We start from the raw sequence: 20,959 nt of genomic DNA on the forward strand, positions 1-20,959 counted from the left end.
TCTTAACATCACAGGGGGTGTACACTCCCTTGGGATATTGTTCATAGCATCAAGACGGGGAAAGGATGATATTCCTAGTTTCACAGGGAGTGTACACCCACCTGTGATATTTTTGCTGTTATCCAGGTGGGAAGAGCATGATATTACCCCCAGTATCTCAGGGGGTGTACACTTTTCTGTTATATTGTTCATAGTAACCAGGTTGAAAGAAAATATTAACCTCATTATTGCAGGGGGTGTACACCCTCCTGTGATATCACTCACAATATCCAGGGAGGGAGAGGATAATATTACTTTCTATATCGTAGCAGCTTTAGAACTTCCTGTGATGTTATTTGTAATATCCAGGCAGGGAGAGGATGATATTACTTCCCATATCGCAAGGGGTTAACACCCTTCTGTGATATTGTTCATAATATTCAGGTGGGGAGAGGGTGATATTACTGTCAATATTGCAGAGGTTGTACACCCTTCTGTGACATAGTTCGTAACATTTGGGGGGTTGAGGATGACATTACTCCCTATATCGCAGGGGTGTACACCTTCCTGTGATATTGTTTGTAATATCCAGAGAGGGAGAGGATGATATCACTCCCAATATCACAGGAGGTGTACACCACTCTGTAATATTGTTTGTAATATCCAGGTGGGGAGAAAATGATATTACAGGAAGTATAGAACCTCCTGTGACATTATTCATAACATCCAAAAGAAAAGCGGATTATATTTCTTCCAATATCGCAAGGGGTATTGTTCTGTGATATTATTCTGTGATATTGTTCGCAATATCCAGGGAATGAGAAGATAATATTACTCCCCATATCACCGGGCGTGTACACCCCCATGTGATATTTTTTATAATATCCAGTGGGAAAGAGGATGATATTACTCCCCATATCGCAGGAGGTGTACACTCCCTTGTAATATTGTTCATAATATTTGGGTGGGGGGCAGATAATATTATACCCCGTATCGCAAAGGGTGTACACCCCCCTGTGATTTGTTCATAATATCCAGGGAAGGAAAGGATGATATTACTCCCAATATCGGAAAACGTGTACACCCACCTGTGATACTCTCCAAAACATTCACTGGGGGAAAGGATAATATTACTCCTCATATCGCAGAGGGTGTACACTTTTCCTGTCATAATGTTGGTAATATCCATGGGGGGAGAGGATAATATTACTCCCCATATCACAGATGTATACACTCCCCTGCGATGTTGTTTGCAATATTTAGGGATTGAGAGAATGACATTATTCCCCATATCACAAGGGGTGCATGCCCCCTGTGATATTGTTCATAGTATCCAGGGAGGGACAAAATGATATTACTTCTTATATCGCAGGAGTTGTACATTCACCTGTGATATATTCGCAAACATTGTACACCTTCCTGTAATATTGCTCATAATATCTGTGGGGGAGAGGATGATATTACTCCCTGTATCACAGGGAGTGCATACCCCCATGTGACATTGTAATATCCAAGAGGGAAGTGGATGATATTACTTCCCTGTGATATTGTTTGTAATATCCAAAAAGGGACAGGGTGATGTTACTCCCAATATCGCAGAGGGTGTACACCTTTCTGTGATATTGTTCATAATATTCAGGGAAGGAGAGGATAAGATAATATTACTCCCAATATTGCAGGGAGTGTACATCACCAGCCAAATGACTCGTAATATCCAAAAAGAAGAACGTGTACTCCCAATATCGCGGGGCATGTACACCCCCATATGATACATTGTTTCTAATATCCAGGAGAAAGAGGATAATATTACTCTCAATATGGCAGGGAGTGTAAACCATCCTGTGATATAGTTCATAATATCTAGGGGGCGAGAGGATGACACTACTCCTTATATTGCAGTGGGTGTACACCCCCCTGTGATATTGTTCGTAATATTTCAGGGACGGTGAAATAGTATTTTTCCTTATATCTCAGAGGGTGTAGACCTTGTAGTATTATTATAGATATTGTTCGTAATATCCAGGAGGGGAGAGGATGATATTACTCCGCATGTCGCAGAAGGTGTACACCCATCTGTGATATTATAGTAATATCCAGGGAGGGAGAAGACAGTATTACTCCCCATATCGCAAAGGGTGTACACCCTCCTGTGATATTGTTCGTAATATCTGGGTTTGGGATAGGATGATATTACTTCATATATCACAGAAAGTGTACACCCCCCTGTGATACTGTTCATAATATCCAGGGCGGGGAAAGTAATTTTCCATATCGCAGGGAGTGTGCTCCCCCTTGTGATGTTGCTCATAATATCCAGGGGTGAAGAAAAAGATATTACTCCCCATATCGCAGGAGGTGTACACCCCCCTGTAATATTGTTTATAATATCCAGTGGGGGAGAGGATGATATTACTCCCCATTGCGCAGGAGGTATACACACACTTGTCATATTGTTCCTAATTTTCTGGGGGCAAGAGGATAATATTAATTCTCACATTGCAGGGTGTGTACATCCCCTGTGATATTGTTCGCAATATTTAGGGGAAGAGAGGATGACATTACTCCCTATATTGCAGGGGGTGGACACTTCCCAGTGATATTGTTCATAATATACAGGGAGGGAGAGGATGATATTAATTCCCATATCATTTGGGGTGTACACTTTCCTGTGATATTGTTTGTAATATCTAGTGGGGGAGACAATGATATTACTCCCTATATGGCACGGGGTGTACACCCCTTTGTGATATTGTTCATAATATCCAGGGAAAGAGAGGATGATATTTCTCCCCGTATCGCAGGGGGTGTGCACACCCTTGTGATATTGTTTGTAATATCCAGAAGGGGAAAGAATGATATTACTCTCCATGTCGTTCGGAGTGTACAATCCCTTGTGATATTGTTCCTAATATCCATCGGGGGAGAGGATGATATCACCTCCCTGTGATGTTGTTCTTAATATCCAGAAGAGGAGAGGATGATATTACTCCCCCTATCGCAGGGGGCGTACACTTTCCTGTGATATTGTTCGTAATATCCGAAAGGGGAGAGGATGATATTACTCCGAATATTTCAGGAGGTGGACACCCTCCTGTGATATTGTTCGCAATATACAGGGGAAGAAAGGATGATATCAATTCCAATATCATAAACACCCTATGTGTACACCCCCCTGTAATATTGTTCGTGACATCCAGGAAGGGAGAGAGTGGTATTAGTTTCAATATCGCAGGGGGTGTTCACAGTCTTGTAATATTGTTGGCAATGTCGAGGGTGGAAGAGTATGATTCAGCTTCCAATGTCGCAGGGAATGTACACCCTCCTGTGATATTGTTCGTAATATCCTGGGGTGGGGACCGTATAATATTATTCCCAATATTGCAGAATGTGTACACTCTCCTGTGATATTGTTCATAATACAAAGGTGGGGAACGATGATATTACTCCCAATATCACCGGGGGGGGGGGGTACACACCCCCTGTGATATAGTTTTTAACATCCAGAAGGGAAAGGATAATAATACTACCAATATCACAGACGGTGTACATATCCGCACCCCTGTGATATTCTTCCTAATATCCAGGGGAAGAAAGGATGATATAACTTTCAATATCGCAGGGGGTGTACATCAATGTGATTTTTTTCATAATATCCAGGAAAAGAGCAGGTGATATTACTCCCAATATCGAATGGGATGTACACCCACCCCGTGGTATTCTTTCTCATACCCAGGGGGGACACGATGATATTACTCCCAATATTGCAAGAGGTATACATTCCCCTGTGATATTCTTCCTAATATCCAGGAGGTGAAAGGATGGTATTAGTTTCAATATCACAGGGGATATATACCTCTCCTGTGATACTGTTTTTAATATACAGGCTGGTAGAGGATATTACTTCCAGTATGGCAGAAGGTGTACACCACCCCCGTAATATAGTTCCTAATATTCAGAGATTGAGAAGATGGCATTACTCCCAATATCGCAGAAGGTGTAAATCCCCCTTGTAATATTGTTCACAATATCCAGGGGAGTAAGAGGATGATATTACTCTCAATATAGCAGGAGTGTACAAAGCCCCTGTGATATTGTCCCTAATATTAAAGGGGGAAAGGACATGATATTACTCCAAATATCACAGGGAGTGTACACCTTTCCTGTGATATTGTTCCTAATATCCGAGTGGGGCAGGATAATATTACTCCCAATATCGCAGGAGGTGTACGTAACACCTCTGATATTGTTCCTAATATTCATTCGGTAGAGGATGACATTACTCCCAATAGCACAGAAGGTGTACACCTACTTTGTGATATTGTTCCTAATATTTAGGGCTGAGAAGATGATACTACTGCCAATATTGCAAAGGGTGTACGCTCTTCTGTGATATTGTTCTTAATATCCAAAGGGGGGAAGATGATATTACTCCCAATATCGCAGGAAGCATACACTCTTCTTGTGGTGGTGTTTTGAATATGTAAGGTGAAAGATAATGTTACTACTGTCAATATTGCAGAGGGTGTACATCTGCCCTGTGATATAGTTCTTAATATCCCGGGGGGAGAGGATGATATTACTCCCAATATTGAAGGGGGAGTACACTTCCCTGGGATATTGTTCCTAATATTTAAGAAGGGAGAGAATAATATTACTCTTAATACTGCAGGGAGTGTACACCTTCCTTGTGATATTGTTGTTAATATCCAGGGAAGGAGAGGACAATCCTAATATTGCAGGTGGTGTACACTCCCCCGTGATACTGTTTTTAATATGGAGAGTGGGTAAAGATGATATTACTTCCAATATCGCAAGGGGTGTACACCCCCTCTGTGATATTTTTTCTAATATCTATGGAGGGAAATAATGATATTACTCTTAATGTCGAAGGGCATGTATAACCTCCTGGTGATATTGTTACTAATATCCAGAGAGGGTTATATTAGGTTATATTAGGGAGACAATATTACTCCCAATATCGCAGGGGGTGTACACACCCCCTGTGATATTGTTTCTAATATCCAGAGAGAGAGGATGATATTACTCGCAATATTGCAGGGGGTGTACATTCTGTTGTGATATTTTTCCTCATATCCGGGAGGTCGGATTGGATAATATTACACTCAATATAGCAGAAAGTGTACAACTCCCTGCCATATTTTTCCTTATATCCATGGGGGAGACTATAATATTACTCCCTATATCCCAGGGGGTGTACACTTCCCTTGTGATGTCCTTAATATTATTCAAGGGGTGGGGAGATGATGATATTACATCCCCTCCCCGTGATATTGTTTCCAATACCCAGGGGGAATTAGGATAACATTACTTTCGATATCATAAGAAGTGTTCACCCCCCTTGTGATATTATTTTTCATATTCAGGTGGGGAGAGGATGATATTACTACCAATATCTCAGGGTAAGGGAACAACCCCTTGTGATAGTGTTTCTAATATCCACAAGGGGAGAGGATGATATTACTCCAAATATCGCAGGGGGTGTACACCCCCCCTGTGATATTTTCCTAATATCCAGCGGAGGAGAGGATACTATTACATTCAAGAGCGCAAGGGGTGTACATGCACCCTGTGATATTGTGCTTAATATCCAGTGGGGTAGCGGATAATATTACTTTCAATATCGCAGAAATTGTACAGACCCCCTTGTGGTACTGTTTTTAATATCCAGAGGTTAGAGGATAATATTACTTCCAATATATTAAGGAAGGAGAGAATGATATTACACTTAATATCGCAGGGGGTGTACACCACCTATTTGATATTGTTCTCAATATTCAGATGGGAAGAGAATAATATTACTCCCAATGTCACAGGGGGTGCACAATCCCCCGTGACATTGTTTTTAATATCCAGGGAAGAGAGGACGATAGATGATATTAATTTCAATATCACAGTGGGTGTACATCCACGCTGTGACATTCTTTTTAATATCCAGAAGGTGAGTTGTTGATATTACGTTCAACGTCGCAGGAGGTGTACACATCTCTTTGATATTGTTTTTAATATCCAGGTTGGGAGAGGATGCTATTACTTCCAGTATTGCAGGGGGTTCACTTCCTTCCTCTGATATCGTTTCTAATAACCAGGTAGAAATAGGATGATAGTATTCCCAATATTGCAGGGGTTGGACACCCCCCTGTAATGTTGTTTCTAATATCTAGGGGACACAGGATGATATTACTCCCAATATTTCAGGAGGCATACATCACCCATGTGATATTGCTCCTAATATGAGAGGGGGATGATATTACTTCCAGTATCGCAGGGGGTGTACACCCCTTCTGTAATACTGTTCTTACCGCCCAGGAGGGGAGAAAATGATATTACTCTCAATATCGCAGGGTGTGTACATCCCTGTGATATTATTCATAATATCCAGTTTGGGGGAAGGTAATATTAAGCCCCATATTGCAAGGGCTGTACACTTTCCCTGGGATATTGTTCTTAGTATTTAGGAGGGGAGAGAATGATATTATGCCCCATATTGCAGGAGTTGTAAACCCCTTCTAAGATATCGTTTTTAATATCCAGGGGGTGAGAGGGTAATATTACTTTCAATAGTGGAGGGGGTGTACATTCCCCTGTGATATTACTCCTAATATTCAGGTGTGTACTCTCGTTGTAATGTTGTTTTTAATATTCAGAGTGGTAGACTGAAATATTACTCCCAACAGCACAGGGGGGTGTACACTCCCCCATGTGATGTTGTTCCCAATGTCCAGTGGGGCAGAGGATGACATTACTTTCAATATTGCAAGGGGTATACAACTCCTGTGATATTGTTCCAAAAATCCAGGGAAGAAGATGATGGTATTACTCCCAATATCACAGGGAGTGTACACCCCCCCTTTGATATTCTTTCTAATATCCACAGAAAAGAGGATGATTTTACTTCCTGTATCGCAGGGATTGTCCACCCTCCTTGTGATAGTGTTAATAATATTTAGAGGGAGGGATGATGATTTTGCTGTCAATATCAGAAGGGGTGTATACCAACTATGTAATAGTGTTCCTAATATCGAGTGGAAGAGAGGATGATATTAATCCCAATATTGAAGAAGGTGTACACCCCTTCTGTGATATTGTTTTTAATATTCAGGGTGGGAGAGGATGCTATTACTCTCAATATAGCGAGGGGTGTACACTCCTGCTGTGATATTGTTTTTAATATCCAGAAATGGAGAGGTTGATATTATTCCCAATATTGTGGAAGGTGTACACACACCCTGTGGTATTGTTCCTAATATCCAGGGGGAGAGACAATTACATTACTCCCAATTTCGTAAGGGGTGTACGCCCCCTTTGTGATATTGTTCCTAATACTTAGTGGAAAGAGAATTACTCCCAATATGGCAGGGGGTGTACACACTTTTTGTGATATTGTCCCTAATATCCAGGGGAAGAGAGGTTGATATTACTCCCCAAATTGCAGGTGTGTACACACCCCATGTGATATTGTTCCTAATATCCTGGAGGGGAGAGGATGATATTACTCCCAATATTGCAATGAATGCACCCTTTGTGTGATATTGTTCCTAATATTTAGGGGGAAGAGATTGAGGTTACTGCCAGTATTGCAGAAGGTGTAACCCCCTCCCTGTGATATTGTTCCTAATATCCAAAAAGAAAGAAGATGATATTACTCTCAGTATCGCAGGAGGTGTACTCTTCCATTGTGATATTGTTCCTAATATCTAAGGGAAGAGACGAAGATACTTCTGTCAATATTGCAGGGCATGTATACCTCCATCCCCGGTGATATTGTTCCTAATATCCAGGTGGGGAGAGAATGATATTACTCCTAATATTACAGGGGGTGTACACCTTCCCTGTGATACTACTTTTACCGTCCAGGGAAGGAAAGGATAATATTACTCTAAATATCATAGGGGGTGTACATCCCCTCTGTTATATGGCCCCCAATATCCAGGATAGGAGAGGGTGATATTACACCCAATACTGCAGAAGGTGTGCGCACCTCTGTGATATTGTTCCTAAATAAATAGAGTGATAGCCCGGCGCGGTGGCTGAAGCCTGTAATCCCAGCACTTTGGGAGGCCGAGATGGGCAGATCACGAGGTCAGGAGATTGAGACCATCCTGGCTAACCCAGTGAAACTCTGTCTCTACTAAAAAAACACAAAAAAACTAGCCGGGCGAGGTGGCGGGCGCCTGCAGTCCCAGCTACTCGGGAGGCTGAGGCAGGAGAATGGCATAAACCCGGGAGGCGGAGCTTACAGTGAGCTGAGATCCGGCCACTGCACTCAAGCCTGGGCGGCAGAGCGAGACTCTGTCTCAAAAAATAAATAAATAAATAAACAAATAAATAAATAAATAAATAGAGTGAAAGACGATGATTATATTCCCAATATCACAGGGTGTGTAAACCCTTCCTTGAGATACTGTTTTTAATACCCAGAGGGAGGAGAGGATGATATTACTCCCAATAGCACAGGGCGTGTACATACCCCATGATATTGTTCCTAATATCTAGCAGGGGAAAGGGTGATATTACTTCCAATACGGCAGAGGGTGTACACTCCCCGTGTGATATTGATTTTAATACCCAAAATGAAAAAGATGATATTATTCCCAGTATTGCAGAGGGAGTATACTTCCCCCCGTAATATTCTTCCCGATATCCAGAAGGGGAGAGGATTGTGTTACCTTCAATATCGCAGAGGGTATACACGTCCCTGTGCTATTATAAAGTATATTTCCTTTATACTTTACATGTACAAAAGTAGACAGATTGGCAGGGTGCAGTGCCTCATGCCTGTAATCCCAGTACTTTGAGAGGATTGCCTGAGGTCGGGAGTTCGATACCAGCCTGGCCAACATGGTGAAACCCTATCTCTACTAAAAATACAAAAATTGGCTGGGCATGCTGGCACATGCCTGTAATCCCAGCTACTCAGGAGGCTGAGGCAAGAGTATTGCTTGAACCTGGGAGGCGGAGGTTGCAGTGAGCCGTGATTGTGTCGCTGCACTGCAGCCTGGGAGACAGACCAAGACTCTGTCTCAAAAAAGAAAAAAAAAAGTAGACATATTTTGTAATAAACCTCCATATATCAATGTAGTAATGACCTAGCTTTGACAATGACCAAGTCATACCTGTTTCACCTAGACCACCACCAACTCCCTTCCCTTCATTATTCTGAAGCAAATCCCAGTCATCATATCCTTTTCTCTGTAAATATTTTAGTATGTATTAAAACAAGAGTAATTTTTAAAGTATAAATTTACTTCTAAAAACTGAAAATGCTTCATTAATTATTAAGAGCTGTTATTTGTATTTTTATTGTTTTAACTATTAACATGATTGGACATCTTTTAATTTATTTATTGGGCCTTTAAATTTGCTTTTTTCTGAAGTGTCTATGCATATCTTTATCTCATTTGTTTATCAGATTGTTTGTCTTTGTAAATTATGGATAATAACCCTTTATTTGTAATATGTATTCTCTACTCCACCCTCTTCCTATATACCATTCAAACCTGTTCATGTAGTTATATTTCCTTGACCCCTGATGAAATCTAGGACAAGTCTAGTGATTTTTCTGGTCACTCCTATATAATTTTAAAAGTCCTCTATTAACTATCAGTCCATAGAATATTGTTATCAAGCTGTCCAATTCTATGTAATTATTAAAATTCTGAACTTCATTTAAAGTTAAAACTTACTCTTTCCTCCACCTAGAGCTTGTTTCAAGCAAGACATCTTCAGAGAGAAATGGTGTGTGTTGTTGGCCTTATCTGTCTTGACTGCAAGCACATCTGCCCCTTCCCTGTGGCTTCTCCCTCCCTCAGGGCTATGTGGATGGGGGAGAGGTGGCAGGTAGGAGATGGAGAACCAAGAGGAAATGGAAGGTTGCACGGACGAAGGTGGTACTGGTGGTAGTGGTGAGAAATAGTAGGGTTCTGTATACACTTTGAAGGTATAACCCACATAGTTTGCTAATGGATTGGTTGTAGGATATTGGAGAAAGAGGGGAGTCAAAGATTACATAGTTTTGGGTTTTTATTGATCTGAGATCTGTATTTTTATTGTGGTAAAAAATACATGACATAAAATGCATTATTTTAAGCATTTTTAACTATTCAGTTAAATGGCACTAAGTAAATTCACATTGTTGGGCAATCATCACCAGTATCTATCTCCAGAACTTTTTTATCATCCCAAACTGAAACTCTGGACATGGGCAAATCACTTGAACACCAGCCTGGCCCTCATGGTGAAACCACATCTCTACTAAAAATACAAAAATTAGCCTGGCATGGTGGTGTGTGCCTATAATTTCAGCTACTCAGGAGGCTGAGGCACAAGAATCACTTGACCCTGGGAAGCAGAGGTTGCAGTGAGCTGAGACCACGCCATGCATTCCAGCCTGGGAGATAGGGTCAGACTTTATCTTAAAAAAAAAAAAAAAAAAAAAATCGAGACCAAACTGAAACTCTATACCCATTAAACAATAAATCCTCCATTCCTCCTTGACCTGGGTCCTGGTAACCACCATTCTACTTTCTGTCTCTGAATTTGACTATTCTACGTACCTCAGATAAGTATAGTTATACAATATTTCTGTGATTGGTTTATTTCACATTGTGTAATGTTTTCTAGGCTCATCTATGATTTAATATTTGTTTATTACAGATAGTATGCATCAGAATTTCATTCCTTTCAAGGCTAAGTAATATTCCACTGTACGTATATGCCACATTTTATTTTTCCATTCATCTGTTGTTGGACATTTTTTTTTTTTTTTTTTTTTTTTTTTGAGACGGAGTCTCGCTCTGTCGCCCAGGCTGGAGTGCAGTGGCCGGATCTCAGCTCACTGCAAGCTCCGCCTCCCGGGTTTACGCCATTCTCCTGCCTCAGCCTCCCGAGTAGCTGGGACTACAGGCGCCCGCCACCTCGCCCGGCTAGTTTTTTTTTGTATTTTTTAGTAGAGACGGGGTTTCACCATGTTAGCCAGGATGGTCTCGATCTCCTGACCTCGTGATCCGCCCGTCTCGGCCTCCCAAAGTGCTGGGATTACAGGCTTGAGCCACCGCGCCCGGCCTGGACATTTTTTAAAACCACTTTTTGGTTATTGTGAATAATGATGCTGTGAACACGGGTGTACAAAGATCTATTCAAGCCCCTGCTTTCAATTCTTTTTTTTTTTTTTTTTTTTTGAGACGGAGTCTCGCTCTGTCGCCCAGGCTGGAGTGCGGTGGCCAGATCTCAGCTCACTGCAAGCTCCGCCTCCCGGGTTTACGCCATTCTCCTGCCTCAGCCTCCCGAGTAGCTGGGACTACAGGCGCCCGCCACCTCGCCCGGCTAGTTTTTTTTTTTTTTTTTTTTTTTTTTTTTTAAAGTAGAGACGGGGTTTCACCGTGTTAGCCAGGATGGTCTCAATCTCCTGACCTCGTGATCCGCCCATCTCGGCCTCCCAAAGTGCTGGGATTACAGGCTTGAGCCACCGCGCCTGGCCCTAATCAAGTTTTCTATTTCTCCTTAGGTCAGTTGAAAATAATTTTTTTCTGGGAAAATTTCGTCTTGGTTTTCAAATTGGTTGTTGAAGAGTTCCATGTGATATTTTCTTACACATTATCAATTTCTACCCTGAATTATATTATTTGCATACTTCATATCGTCTTTGTTAGATTTCATATCCTTCAAAGGTGTAGATTATTGTCTACCAGACCACACATTTACTTGAACATGACTTTTGTGTGATAATTACTTTGGAAGAATTAATGTTAATTGATTTGGTTACTTGTTTACTATTTGTTCATTTGCGGATATGATTTATCTTTGTTTTCAGCAATAGTGAATATCTTGGTAATAAATTGCAATAAGTTAAACACTGTATTTAACTTTAAAATTTAAAGTAACATTTTGAATATAAAATCTTCAAAAATGCTTTTGTTGTTAACTGGTATAAAATAAAATAAAAAAGGGAACGGGAAAGTAGGATTATAATTGGAGGAAAGGAAGGAACATTTATTGAGGACCAGACACTATTTAAGGAATTTTACATAGAATATCTCATTTGACTTTTATTATAATTATTTGAAATGGCCATTGTCATCCTCATTTCATAGATGAGAAAACTTCAGAGAGGTAATATAACTAGTATATGAAAGAGCCTTTATCAATAAGAATGAGGAACTTCTAGGAATTTAAACACTAAAAGAGCATAAATAGCTTATATGCAAAGATATTAGCTTTAGCATTTTTGATGTCTTGCTAATATATTTCCATAACAGGATTATCAGTGTTAAATGAGAACAGTACTAATAGATAACTGTTCTTTCCCCTGAGGATGTTGGAGAAACAGACACAAAGCAATCAATCATCACACAAGTAATTTTTAAGAATCTATATGGTCTGTGACAATGGATTGACACTTGAGGCTTATAGTAAGTTACAGAGCTAGTTTCTGCCTTCAAAGAACTTGTATTTTGTTGGAAGCCAGGCAGATACCGATGGAATGAACAGAAATATTCAAATCCACTAATTAATAGTGCCAGAGAGTCCAAAGAGTTTATGCTGAATGGCATAGTGACTGATCCCACAGAAACACATCATATACAAACATATCATTGGGGCTTTTTCTGAATGGGAAAGGCTCAGTTGTTTCAAGGGGCCTATATTCTCTTAGCTTGTCTGGGGATACTGAGCTTCAGTTTTTTTTTGTTACACAGCTTTATAAGAGGAGCTTGCTCACCTGCTCCCTAAACACCTGCTTCACCTGTTTGTTCCTTAGGGTGTAGATGAAGGGATTGAGCATCCGGGTCACCACGGTGTTAGGCAATGCCACCACCTTGTTCCTGTCTTCCATCTGGTCACTTTTGCCTGACCGGATGTACATGACAATGCAGCTGCCATAGAAGAGAGACATGACAATGATGTGGGAGGAGCAGGTGGAGAAGGCTTTCTGCTTCTCTTTGTTTAAGGGGATGTGTAGAATGGTGTGAAGGATGTGGCCATAGCAAGTAGCCGTCATGGACAGAGTGCCCAGTAAGCTGATGTTGGCTATAACAAAACCCAGGAGCTCTATCAGAGTCGTGTCTGCACAAATGAGTTCCAGGAGGGGAAAGTTGTCACAGAAGAAGTGGTTAATGATGTTGGGGCCACAGAATGGCTGCTGAAGGACAAGGAAACTTGGAACAATGATGAGAAGGAATCCTGTCATCCACGAGCAGAGGACTAGCTGGACACAGACCCTTTGGCTCATGATGGTGGCATAACGCAAAGGGTTACATATGGCCACATACCTGTCAAAGGACATCACTGCCAGGAGGAAGAACTCTGTGGTACCCAAGAAAAAATAGAGGAAACTTTGCAGGAAGCAGCCTGGGAGGGAGATGGTCTTGTATCCTGTGAGGATGTTGGTTAGCACCTTGGGGAAGATGACTGAGGTGAACCAGATCTCCAGGACAGCAAAGTTGTGGAGGAAGTAGTACTTGGGGGTGTGGAGGCACCTGTTCATGAGGGTGATGACCACGACAAGCAGGTTCCCCAGCAGTGTGAGGAGGTAGGTCAGGAGGAGCCCCAGGAAGATGAGCATCTGCAGCTCACAGGCCTCTGAGAGCCCCAGCAAGACAAACTCAGTGACGGTGGTGCGGTTCCCCATGGCTCCTCTGACCTCTGCTGGGGAGGGCCGATCAAAGGTGTTCAGCATCAGGAATCGTTATGTTGGGGACCTGAGGACAACCTGGAACTGAAAGGAGAGGGGGCTGAAAGTATACTTTATTTCTGTGAAGGACGTATCTTCCTACTACTGACTACTCAGGCTTATCTGCAGAGCCTCTGGGGTTACCTGTTTCATGTATGCTTTCTGGTGCATCTGTGTGTTAGACCAGAGAGTGGTGATGTGCAAGGTGGCCCAAGTAAGGTTCAGAACAAAGATGTATCCTTTCTTACTTTTTGTAACCAAAACTTTTATCCTGATTTCTCAATGAATCCCTTTGCCTATACTAATATTACCTGCTTTCAATAACTTTTGTTCTTGTGTTTACACCAATATTGGGTCTTCATCCATAAAGAGTTCATATTCAAGGGTGTTGCTGTTTAAACATTGCCAGAATCTTTGATACCTTTCACTAGTTTTTGGAATAATAAAAAAGAGTAGAGGAAATCTGTGAGAGAAAAGCACAACTCTCACAAATCAAATAAGGAAAAACCCAAGTAGCATCTGCATAAATCAACACTCCTTAGTGGGAGCTTGATATTCAACTTTTTTTTTTTTTTTTTTTTTGAGACAGAGTTTTGTTCTTTTTGCCCAGGCTGGAGTGCAATGGCGCAATCTCAGCTCACTGCAACCTCCGCCTCCTGGGTTCAAGCAATTCTCCTGCTTCAGCCTCTTGAGTAGCTGGGATTACAGGCATGCGCCACCATGCCTGGCTAATTTTTGTATTTTTAGTAGAGATGGGGTTTCTCCATGTTGGTCAGGCTGGTCTTGAACTCCCGACCTCAGGTGATCCACCCACCTTGGCCTCCCAAAATGCTGGGATTACAGGCGTGAGCCAGTGTGCCCGGCCGATATTCAACATTCTTAATGACCTGTTCCCAAGGTTCTTCTTTCATTATATCCTTCCACAAACTCTGAGCTTTGGATATAATAGATTCTTTGCAATATTTTGATTCTTTATCCATTTTCACACAACTGTGTGTTTGCTCATGGCACTGTTTCAGTTTGGAATCATCAGCCTTTCAAGTCCTATTTATCCTTTAAGTCTTTCCTCAATAAATGCTATCTTTTCTATAAAGCCTTCTCTTCCAAATAAATGTCTTTCCTCTGTACCTCTCGTAATTTTATTATATATCACCTTATTTTCATTGTATTATTATAGTTGTTTTTGACTTCTTGCTCACTGAGTCAATAATTTCTTTATTAATCTTTGTATTTTCTACAGTAATTAAAACAAATGTCTTGAAATAATCAGCTTTAACAGACGTTTATTGAATGAGTAAGCTACACCTCAAATGTCTTGACAGATGGATTGGGTGGGTGTTTGACACACAAGTGGTTGAGGACATGTCATTTATGTAGCATTTCCTAAGGGTCAGCAACCTTGCTGGCAGCATGCCAACCTGTCTGAAATTGGTCCATCTGAAGAGAGTTTGCTTTTCCTCACAACAAGGTGGAAGCAGTGTCCCACAATCATTCTCTGGTGGGAGAGTCTACATCTGTGAGATGGTCTGGAGTTTGAGTGAGTGAGACAGAGGTCTGGTTGGGTTTGCTAGAGAGCTTCCAGCAGCAGAAAACCCACAAAACAAAAACCTTAAAAAGGTTTTGCCTTCTTTTGAGCACAGGTTACATTACTCTAAGTCATTCCATAAACTACCGTTATCTCTAACATTTGCTGACAGTTATTAAAGAACACAAAATAGTTGACTAGCTTTTGAGGATATAACTAGGGCTATTTCTCACGGGCTAATTCTAGGCTTCGCATTGTCTAGATCCATAAACAATTGGGAAAAGAAGTTTCTGTAGCCTCATCATTTTGTTCAAAGATGAGCCCAGGTGGCCCATGACAAAAGCAGAATCCAACGTGAACATGATGCCCAGAAACATCATCAGGAACTAATAGGATGAGTATTAGAGTATTATTTAGGCAAGTCCTGGGTGGTGCACATTGGGAGAAATATAGGAATAGAGATTAAGGTGATAAAGAGTCAGATGTGAATGGGACTAGAAGAAAAAGCTCCAAGTTCATGCTGAGTCATGAACTTACCACAGATAAACAAAGGCATTGTGACCAGCCAAGGAATAGCATCTAGCCAGGGACACTGATGAACTTTTTTTTCTTCCCGTTTCAAAGCAAAGGTCACTAGTTCTTGGCTGTCCAGATACAAAGTAAATTAGGCCACTTCCTGAATCCCAGGCATTTCCTCCTTTATCCTGCATGCTTGATGAGTGAAGGGGAGACTCGCTCGGCAGCCTGAGAGCCTGGACGTGGCTGCACCATCTACTTCAGACCATTCATTGTTTTTAGGGTCAGTTGTATAGTCCCCCATGGAAAAGTATGCATGACCTGAAGATGTGACCTGCCACGGTAGGAACTTAGTCTCTCTTTTTTTTTTTGCCCAGGCTGGAGTGCAGTGGCATAATCTCGGCCTACTGCAACATCTGCCTCCTGGGTTCAAGCGATTCTCCTGCCTCAGCCTCCCGAGTAGCTGGGACTACAGATGTGTGCCACCATACCCGGCTAATTTTTGTATTTTTAGTAGAGACAGGGTTTCACTATGTTGGCCAGGCTAGTCTCGAACTCCTGGCCTCAGGTGATCCACGGTCCTCAGCCTCCCAAAGTGCTGGGATTACAGGCATGAGCCACTGCCTGGCCTTCATGCTCTTCTACTACACTTAGAAGGAGGATGAGATCTTCCCCTTCAAAACAAAAGCATTTGGAGTTTCACCCAGACTCCATGTTGTCCAGAGCTTTGTGTCTTCCAAGGGGACAGTTACATAGAGCACAGAGTGGCACAACACTGGGCAGATCAGGCCAGGCAAAGTCCCTCAGTGCAAGTCAGAAACGTAATGGCTCTGACTGAATAAACATTGGCTTACCCACTGCTGTGTTCCAGCATTGACTTGGGTGGTGGGGCTCAAGTTACAAATGACACCCAGTGTCTGTCCTTGATGTGCCAGACCTTCTGACAAAACATAAAAACAAGTGCCAGTAAGAGGAGGGTTTGAGGAAGCAACTGCTGCTCTGCCAGCCCCTGAAGTGCCAAGGTGGAGATTACCTGGCAGGTCCAGGGTCAGGTGTCTACCAGTCCTCTGGGGTAGTCCCAATCAGGCCATTGCAAACACACTGCTCACAAGACTGCAGGAGATAACTGGTTCTCACCGTTATTTCCTGAGGTTGCAATGTTGTTTGTTGGCTCTAAATACTGGTCCTACACTGTTGGTGTGAGATCTGTATCTCTCATGAATTTGATGGCATTTTCTGAGAACACCTGTTTTCTTACAAAGCTTCCTGAATGGGCAGATGCATTCCCTGGTCACTCAGTGTAGAATAGCTTCTTTGGAGCCGTCATTCAACTCAAAGGGTCTGAAAAGTCTAGAGTGTTTCAAAATCTTCATTTTTCAGCAAGCTCCTTCTGAAGTAAACATCTTTTTGTGAAGGTGATATCAGGGCTGGAAGATTTGGGTTGCAGTTTTGTTTTCTTAAGGGATCTATTCATCTCTCTAGTTTAATGGGACTTGGGATCCCCAGAGAGTTAGTCTAATGAGCCCCACTCAGCCTCTTTCCAAGTCTCTTGGCTGTTACTTACTACAACTTTGCAAACAAAACTTTCTGCTGTTTGTTCAGATCGAGAATAACAACTACTTTTAGTTAAAGTAATAAATCCAGGCTGGGCGTGGTGGCTCATGCCTGTAAGCTGGCACTTTGGGAGGCTGAGACGGGGAAGCACTGGAGACCAGGAGTTTGAGAGCACACTGGCAACATAGCGAGACTCTGTCTCTACAAAAATTAAAAAAAAAATCAAATTATGCATCCAAAATAGGGGACTCCTGTGTAACACTAGGCAGTCTTATTGTTCTAGGGATATAAGGAACTATCACAAGTAATGTAGAACTCCAGCCAGTCCTGTCCTGCAGGACCCCTTCCCTCTCAGGGCTGGGACATGGTTGAAGATGCAGTACAAGAGAGGGATAAAATGCAAGAAAATGAAAAAGCTGCAATTAAATGTCTTTTTCCTTTGGTTAAAAATATAAAAGCATTTGGTAAAAAGGATCAGAAACCCACGTTCAAGACATCATTAAGAAAGTGGGAAAAAAGAATGAAACATACGTAGGCTTGATTCTCAAGCAGGCTGTACAATTGGGCTCATCAACATAACCAAGACTTCTTGGTTATTCAATTTTTAATGCTGTTTATGAGAAAGTTAAAGCAGATTTTTAAAAATAGATTTATGTTTCAGATCAGTTTTAGGATCACAGAGAAATTGAACGGAAGTTATAGAGATTTCCCATATATTCCCTGCACCTACACATGCATAAGCATAAATACATATTTTTTACTTTAGAAATTATACTTATGTATTTCTTTATTTTAGAGACAGGGTCTCACTCTGTCACCTAGGCTGGAGTGCAGTGGTGCAATCATAGCTCATTGCAGCTTTGAACTCCAAGGCTCCAGTGATCCTCCTGGCTCAGCCTCCCAAGTAGCTGGGATTACAGGCATAAGCCACCACACTTGGCTAAGCAGATTATTATTATTATTTTTTGAGATGGAGTCTCACTCTGTCACCCAGGCTGGAGTGCAGTGGCACAATCTGTGCTCACTGCAACCTCTGCCTCCTGGGTTCAAGCAATTCTCCTGCCCCAGCCTCCTGAGTACAGGTGTGTGCCACCACACGTGGCTAATTTTTGTATTTTTAGTAAACACGGGGTTTCACCATGTTAGTCAGGCTGGTCTTGAACTCCTAACCTCAAGAAACCTGCCCACCTTGGCCTCCCAAAGTGCTGGGATTACAGGTGTGAGCCACCATACCCGGCCCTTCTAAGCAGATTATTATTATTATTATTATTATTATTATTTATTTATTTATTTTTTGAGACGGAGTCTCGCTGTGTTGCCCAGGCTGGAGTGCAGTGGCGCGATCTCGGCTCACTGCAAGCTCCGCCTCCCAGGTTCACACCATTCTCCTGCCTCAGCCTCCGAGTAGCTGGGACTACAGGCGCCCGCCACCTCACCCGGCTAGTTTTTTGTGTTTTTAGTAGAAACGGGGTTTCACCATGTTAGCCAGGATGGTCTCGATCTCCTGACCTTGTGATCCACCCGCCTCGGCCTCCCAAAGTGCTGGGATTACAGGCTTGAGCCACCGCGCCCGGCCAGCAGATTATTTTTAATGTCATTTTACCACACTATAGAAGCAAGTAATCCTGTAAGATAGAAAGTTTGGAAACTCTAGTAAAATATATACATTTTTAAATCCCTCATTCATGACCCCAACTCAATACCTTTAACACTTTAATTTTCCATCAGATTATTTTTCTGATGCATTTTTTTATATGAGCGTGATTGTATTCTACATGCCTTTACTACTCAAAAAGTGGTATGTAGACCAGCAGCCCTGGCATTATTTATGTTCAAAAAGCAGAGTCCCGGGCATCACTTTAGTCCTCCTGAATCAGAAGCTGTATTTTAACAAGATCCCTGGGTGATTGATTAGTATCACACCATATTTACGTATATATTTTTATTCTGCTTTTTTTTCATTTAAACCAGCAATAGAGGTGTTTTTCATTTAATTGAAGATTTCACATAAATATAATTTTAAATGCTGGATTTATCATTAGTTTACATAACCATTCCCTTTTCACACTTAGGTCGTTTCCAATTTGTCATTATTAAAGTAGGACTTGGATAAATATCTTTGAATATAAAACATTTTCCATATTTGAGATATTTCCTTAAAACAAAGTCTTAGAACTGGAATTACTAGTCCAGAGGAAACTAGTTTTTAAGGCGTTTGATATCTTGCCATATTGACACAAACTGCAGTATTCGAACGGCAGCTTAGTATAGAACAATGGTTTTCAGCCGGGGCTTGTTGCATTAGCTACACGTGTCAAAAGTTTTCAAGTCATCTATATCACTCCGCACCACCACCTTTTTGACACTGAGAATCACTGGTAAGGAAGAAGGAATGTGACTTTGGGGCAGTGGTTTGCTGGCGAATGTTTAACAACAGGCCCTCAGGAAAACAAAAGGTGCCTTGATTTGTAGCATTTGAGATTTCTATGGTGTAAATACTTTCATTCTGGCTAATTTTATTTACTTACTGTTTTCCTGAGACTGAGTTTTACTCTTGTTGCCCAGGCTGGAGTGCAATGGTACGGTCTTAGCTCACTGCAACATCTGCCTCCCGGGTTCAAATGATTCTGCTGCCTCAGTTTCCCAAGTAGCTGGGATTACAGGTGCCCGCCACCACGCCCAGCTAATTTTTGCATTTTTAGTAGAGATGGGGTTTCACCATGTTGGTCAGGCTGGTCTTGAACTCCTGACCTCAGGTGACCTGTCTGCCTTGGCCTCCCAAAATGCTGGGATTACAGGCGTGAGCCACTGCGTCCCACTCTGGCTGATTTTTAGTTACCAGTGTGATGTTACTAAATGCAGACCTGGCAAGAAATGTGCACAATCAGCTCTCAAAAGCTGGTAGAAGCTGACTCCAGCACACAATCAACACACCCTCAATGCATGGCATGGCATGCCATTATGTCTCTTACATATATGTTTGTATGTATGTATTTATTCATTGCCTTCCACCCACATTCCAAGCTCTCATTCTTTTGCCCTATAAGAGGTCACTGTAATTGAATTTGTATGTGTCTATTAAAACATATAAAGTATATTTTTATTGTATGTAAATGTTATTATATAGTTCCTGTTCTTTTTCTTACTCTTTTACTCTGCAGTGTACTATGAAGACTTATTGATATGCATACTTTTAGTTTAATGTTTCTAATTGCAGCATATTATTCCATAGTGTGCATCACCATATTTTATTGATCCATTCTCCCAGTGATGGTCATCTGGATTGCCAACAATGTCCTGCAACAAGCATCTTTATACAAGTACCTTATGGATGTGTGGCAGTTTCCTGGGATATGTACATGTGAGTAGGATAGCTGGGCTATAAGGTGTATGCATTGACTTGACTAAGCACTGCTAGGACGTATTTGTGTCTCTTAGGTGAGCCTACATTCTCCATTGCCTTATTGGTGTAGACAACACTAGAACAGAATTATAGCTATAGCTGTATTCCAACTTATAGCCATCATTAATATTCAGCGGTCAATTGATGACATTAGTGGTATTAGGAAATGCATTTATATAAAGCAATACACAGGTTTTTAAACCTATATTTTATATTTTACCAATATAGGTCTTCAAATTTAGCAGAAAAGCCTAGCAATATCTATATGAGTAATGAAAACATTTTGGTACAAGCA

The 20,959-nt window shown here is 41.5% G+C and overlaps 1 protein-coding gene across 1 annotated transcript; it reads right to left on the reverse strand.

Annotated features, from left to right (window-relative positions):
• Window positions 1-12,694: 12,694 nt before the first annotated feature.
• On the reverse strand, window positions 12,695-13,680 carry LOC104674164 (olfactory receptor 49-like). Its single transcript, XM_010378419.2, has one exon. The coding sequence runs from the start codon at window positions 13,670-13,672 to the stop codon at window positions 12,695-12,697; it is 978 nt and encodes a 325-aa protein (XP_010376721.2). The 5' UTR covers window positions 13,673-13,680.
• Window positions 13,681-20,959: the final 7,279 nt, after the last annotated feature.

Source organism: Rhinopithecus roxellana, chromosome 5, assembly GCF_007565055.1.
Source record: "Rhinopithecus roxellana isolate Shanxi Qingling chromosome 5, ASM756505v1, whole genome shotgun sequence".
In the NCBI taxonomy this organism is placed as follows: Eukaryota; Metazoa; Chordata; class Mammalia; order Primates; family Cercopithecidae; genus Rhinopithecus; species Rhinopithecus roxellana.

Bases quoted from the DNA above. Each gene is read 5' to 3' on its own strand.
- LOC104674164 (XM_010378419.2), bottom strand. From the start codon at position 13,672: ATGCTGAACACCTTTGATCGGCCCTCCCCAGCAGAGGTCAGAGGAGCC.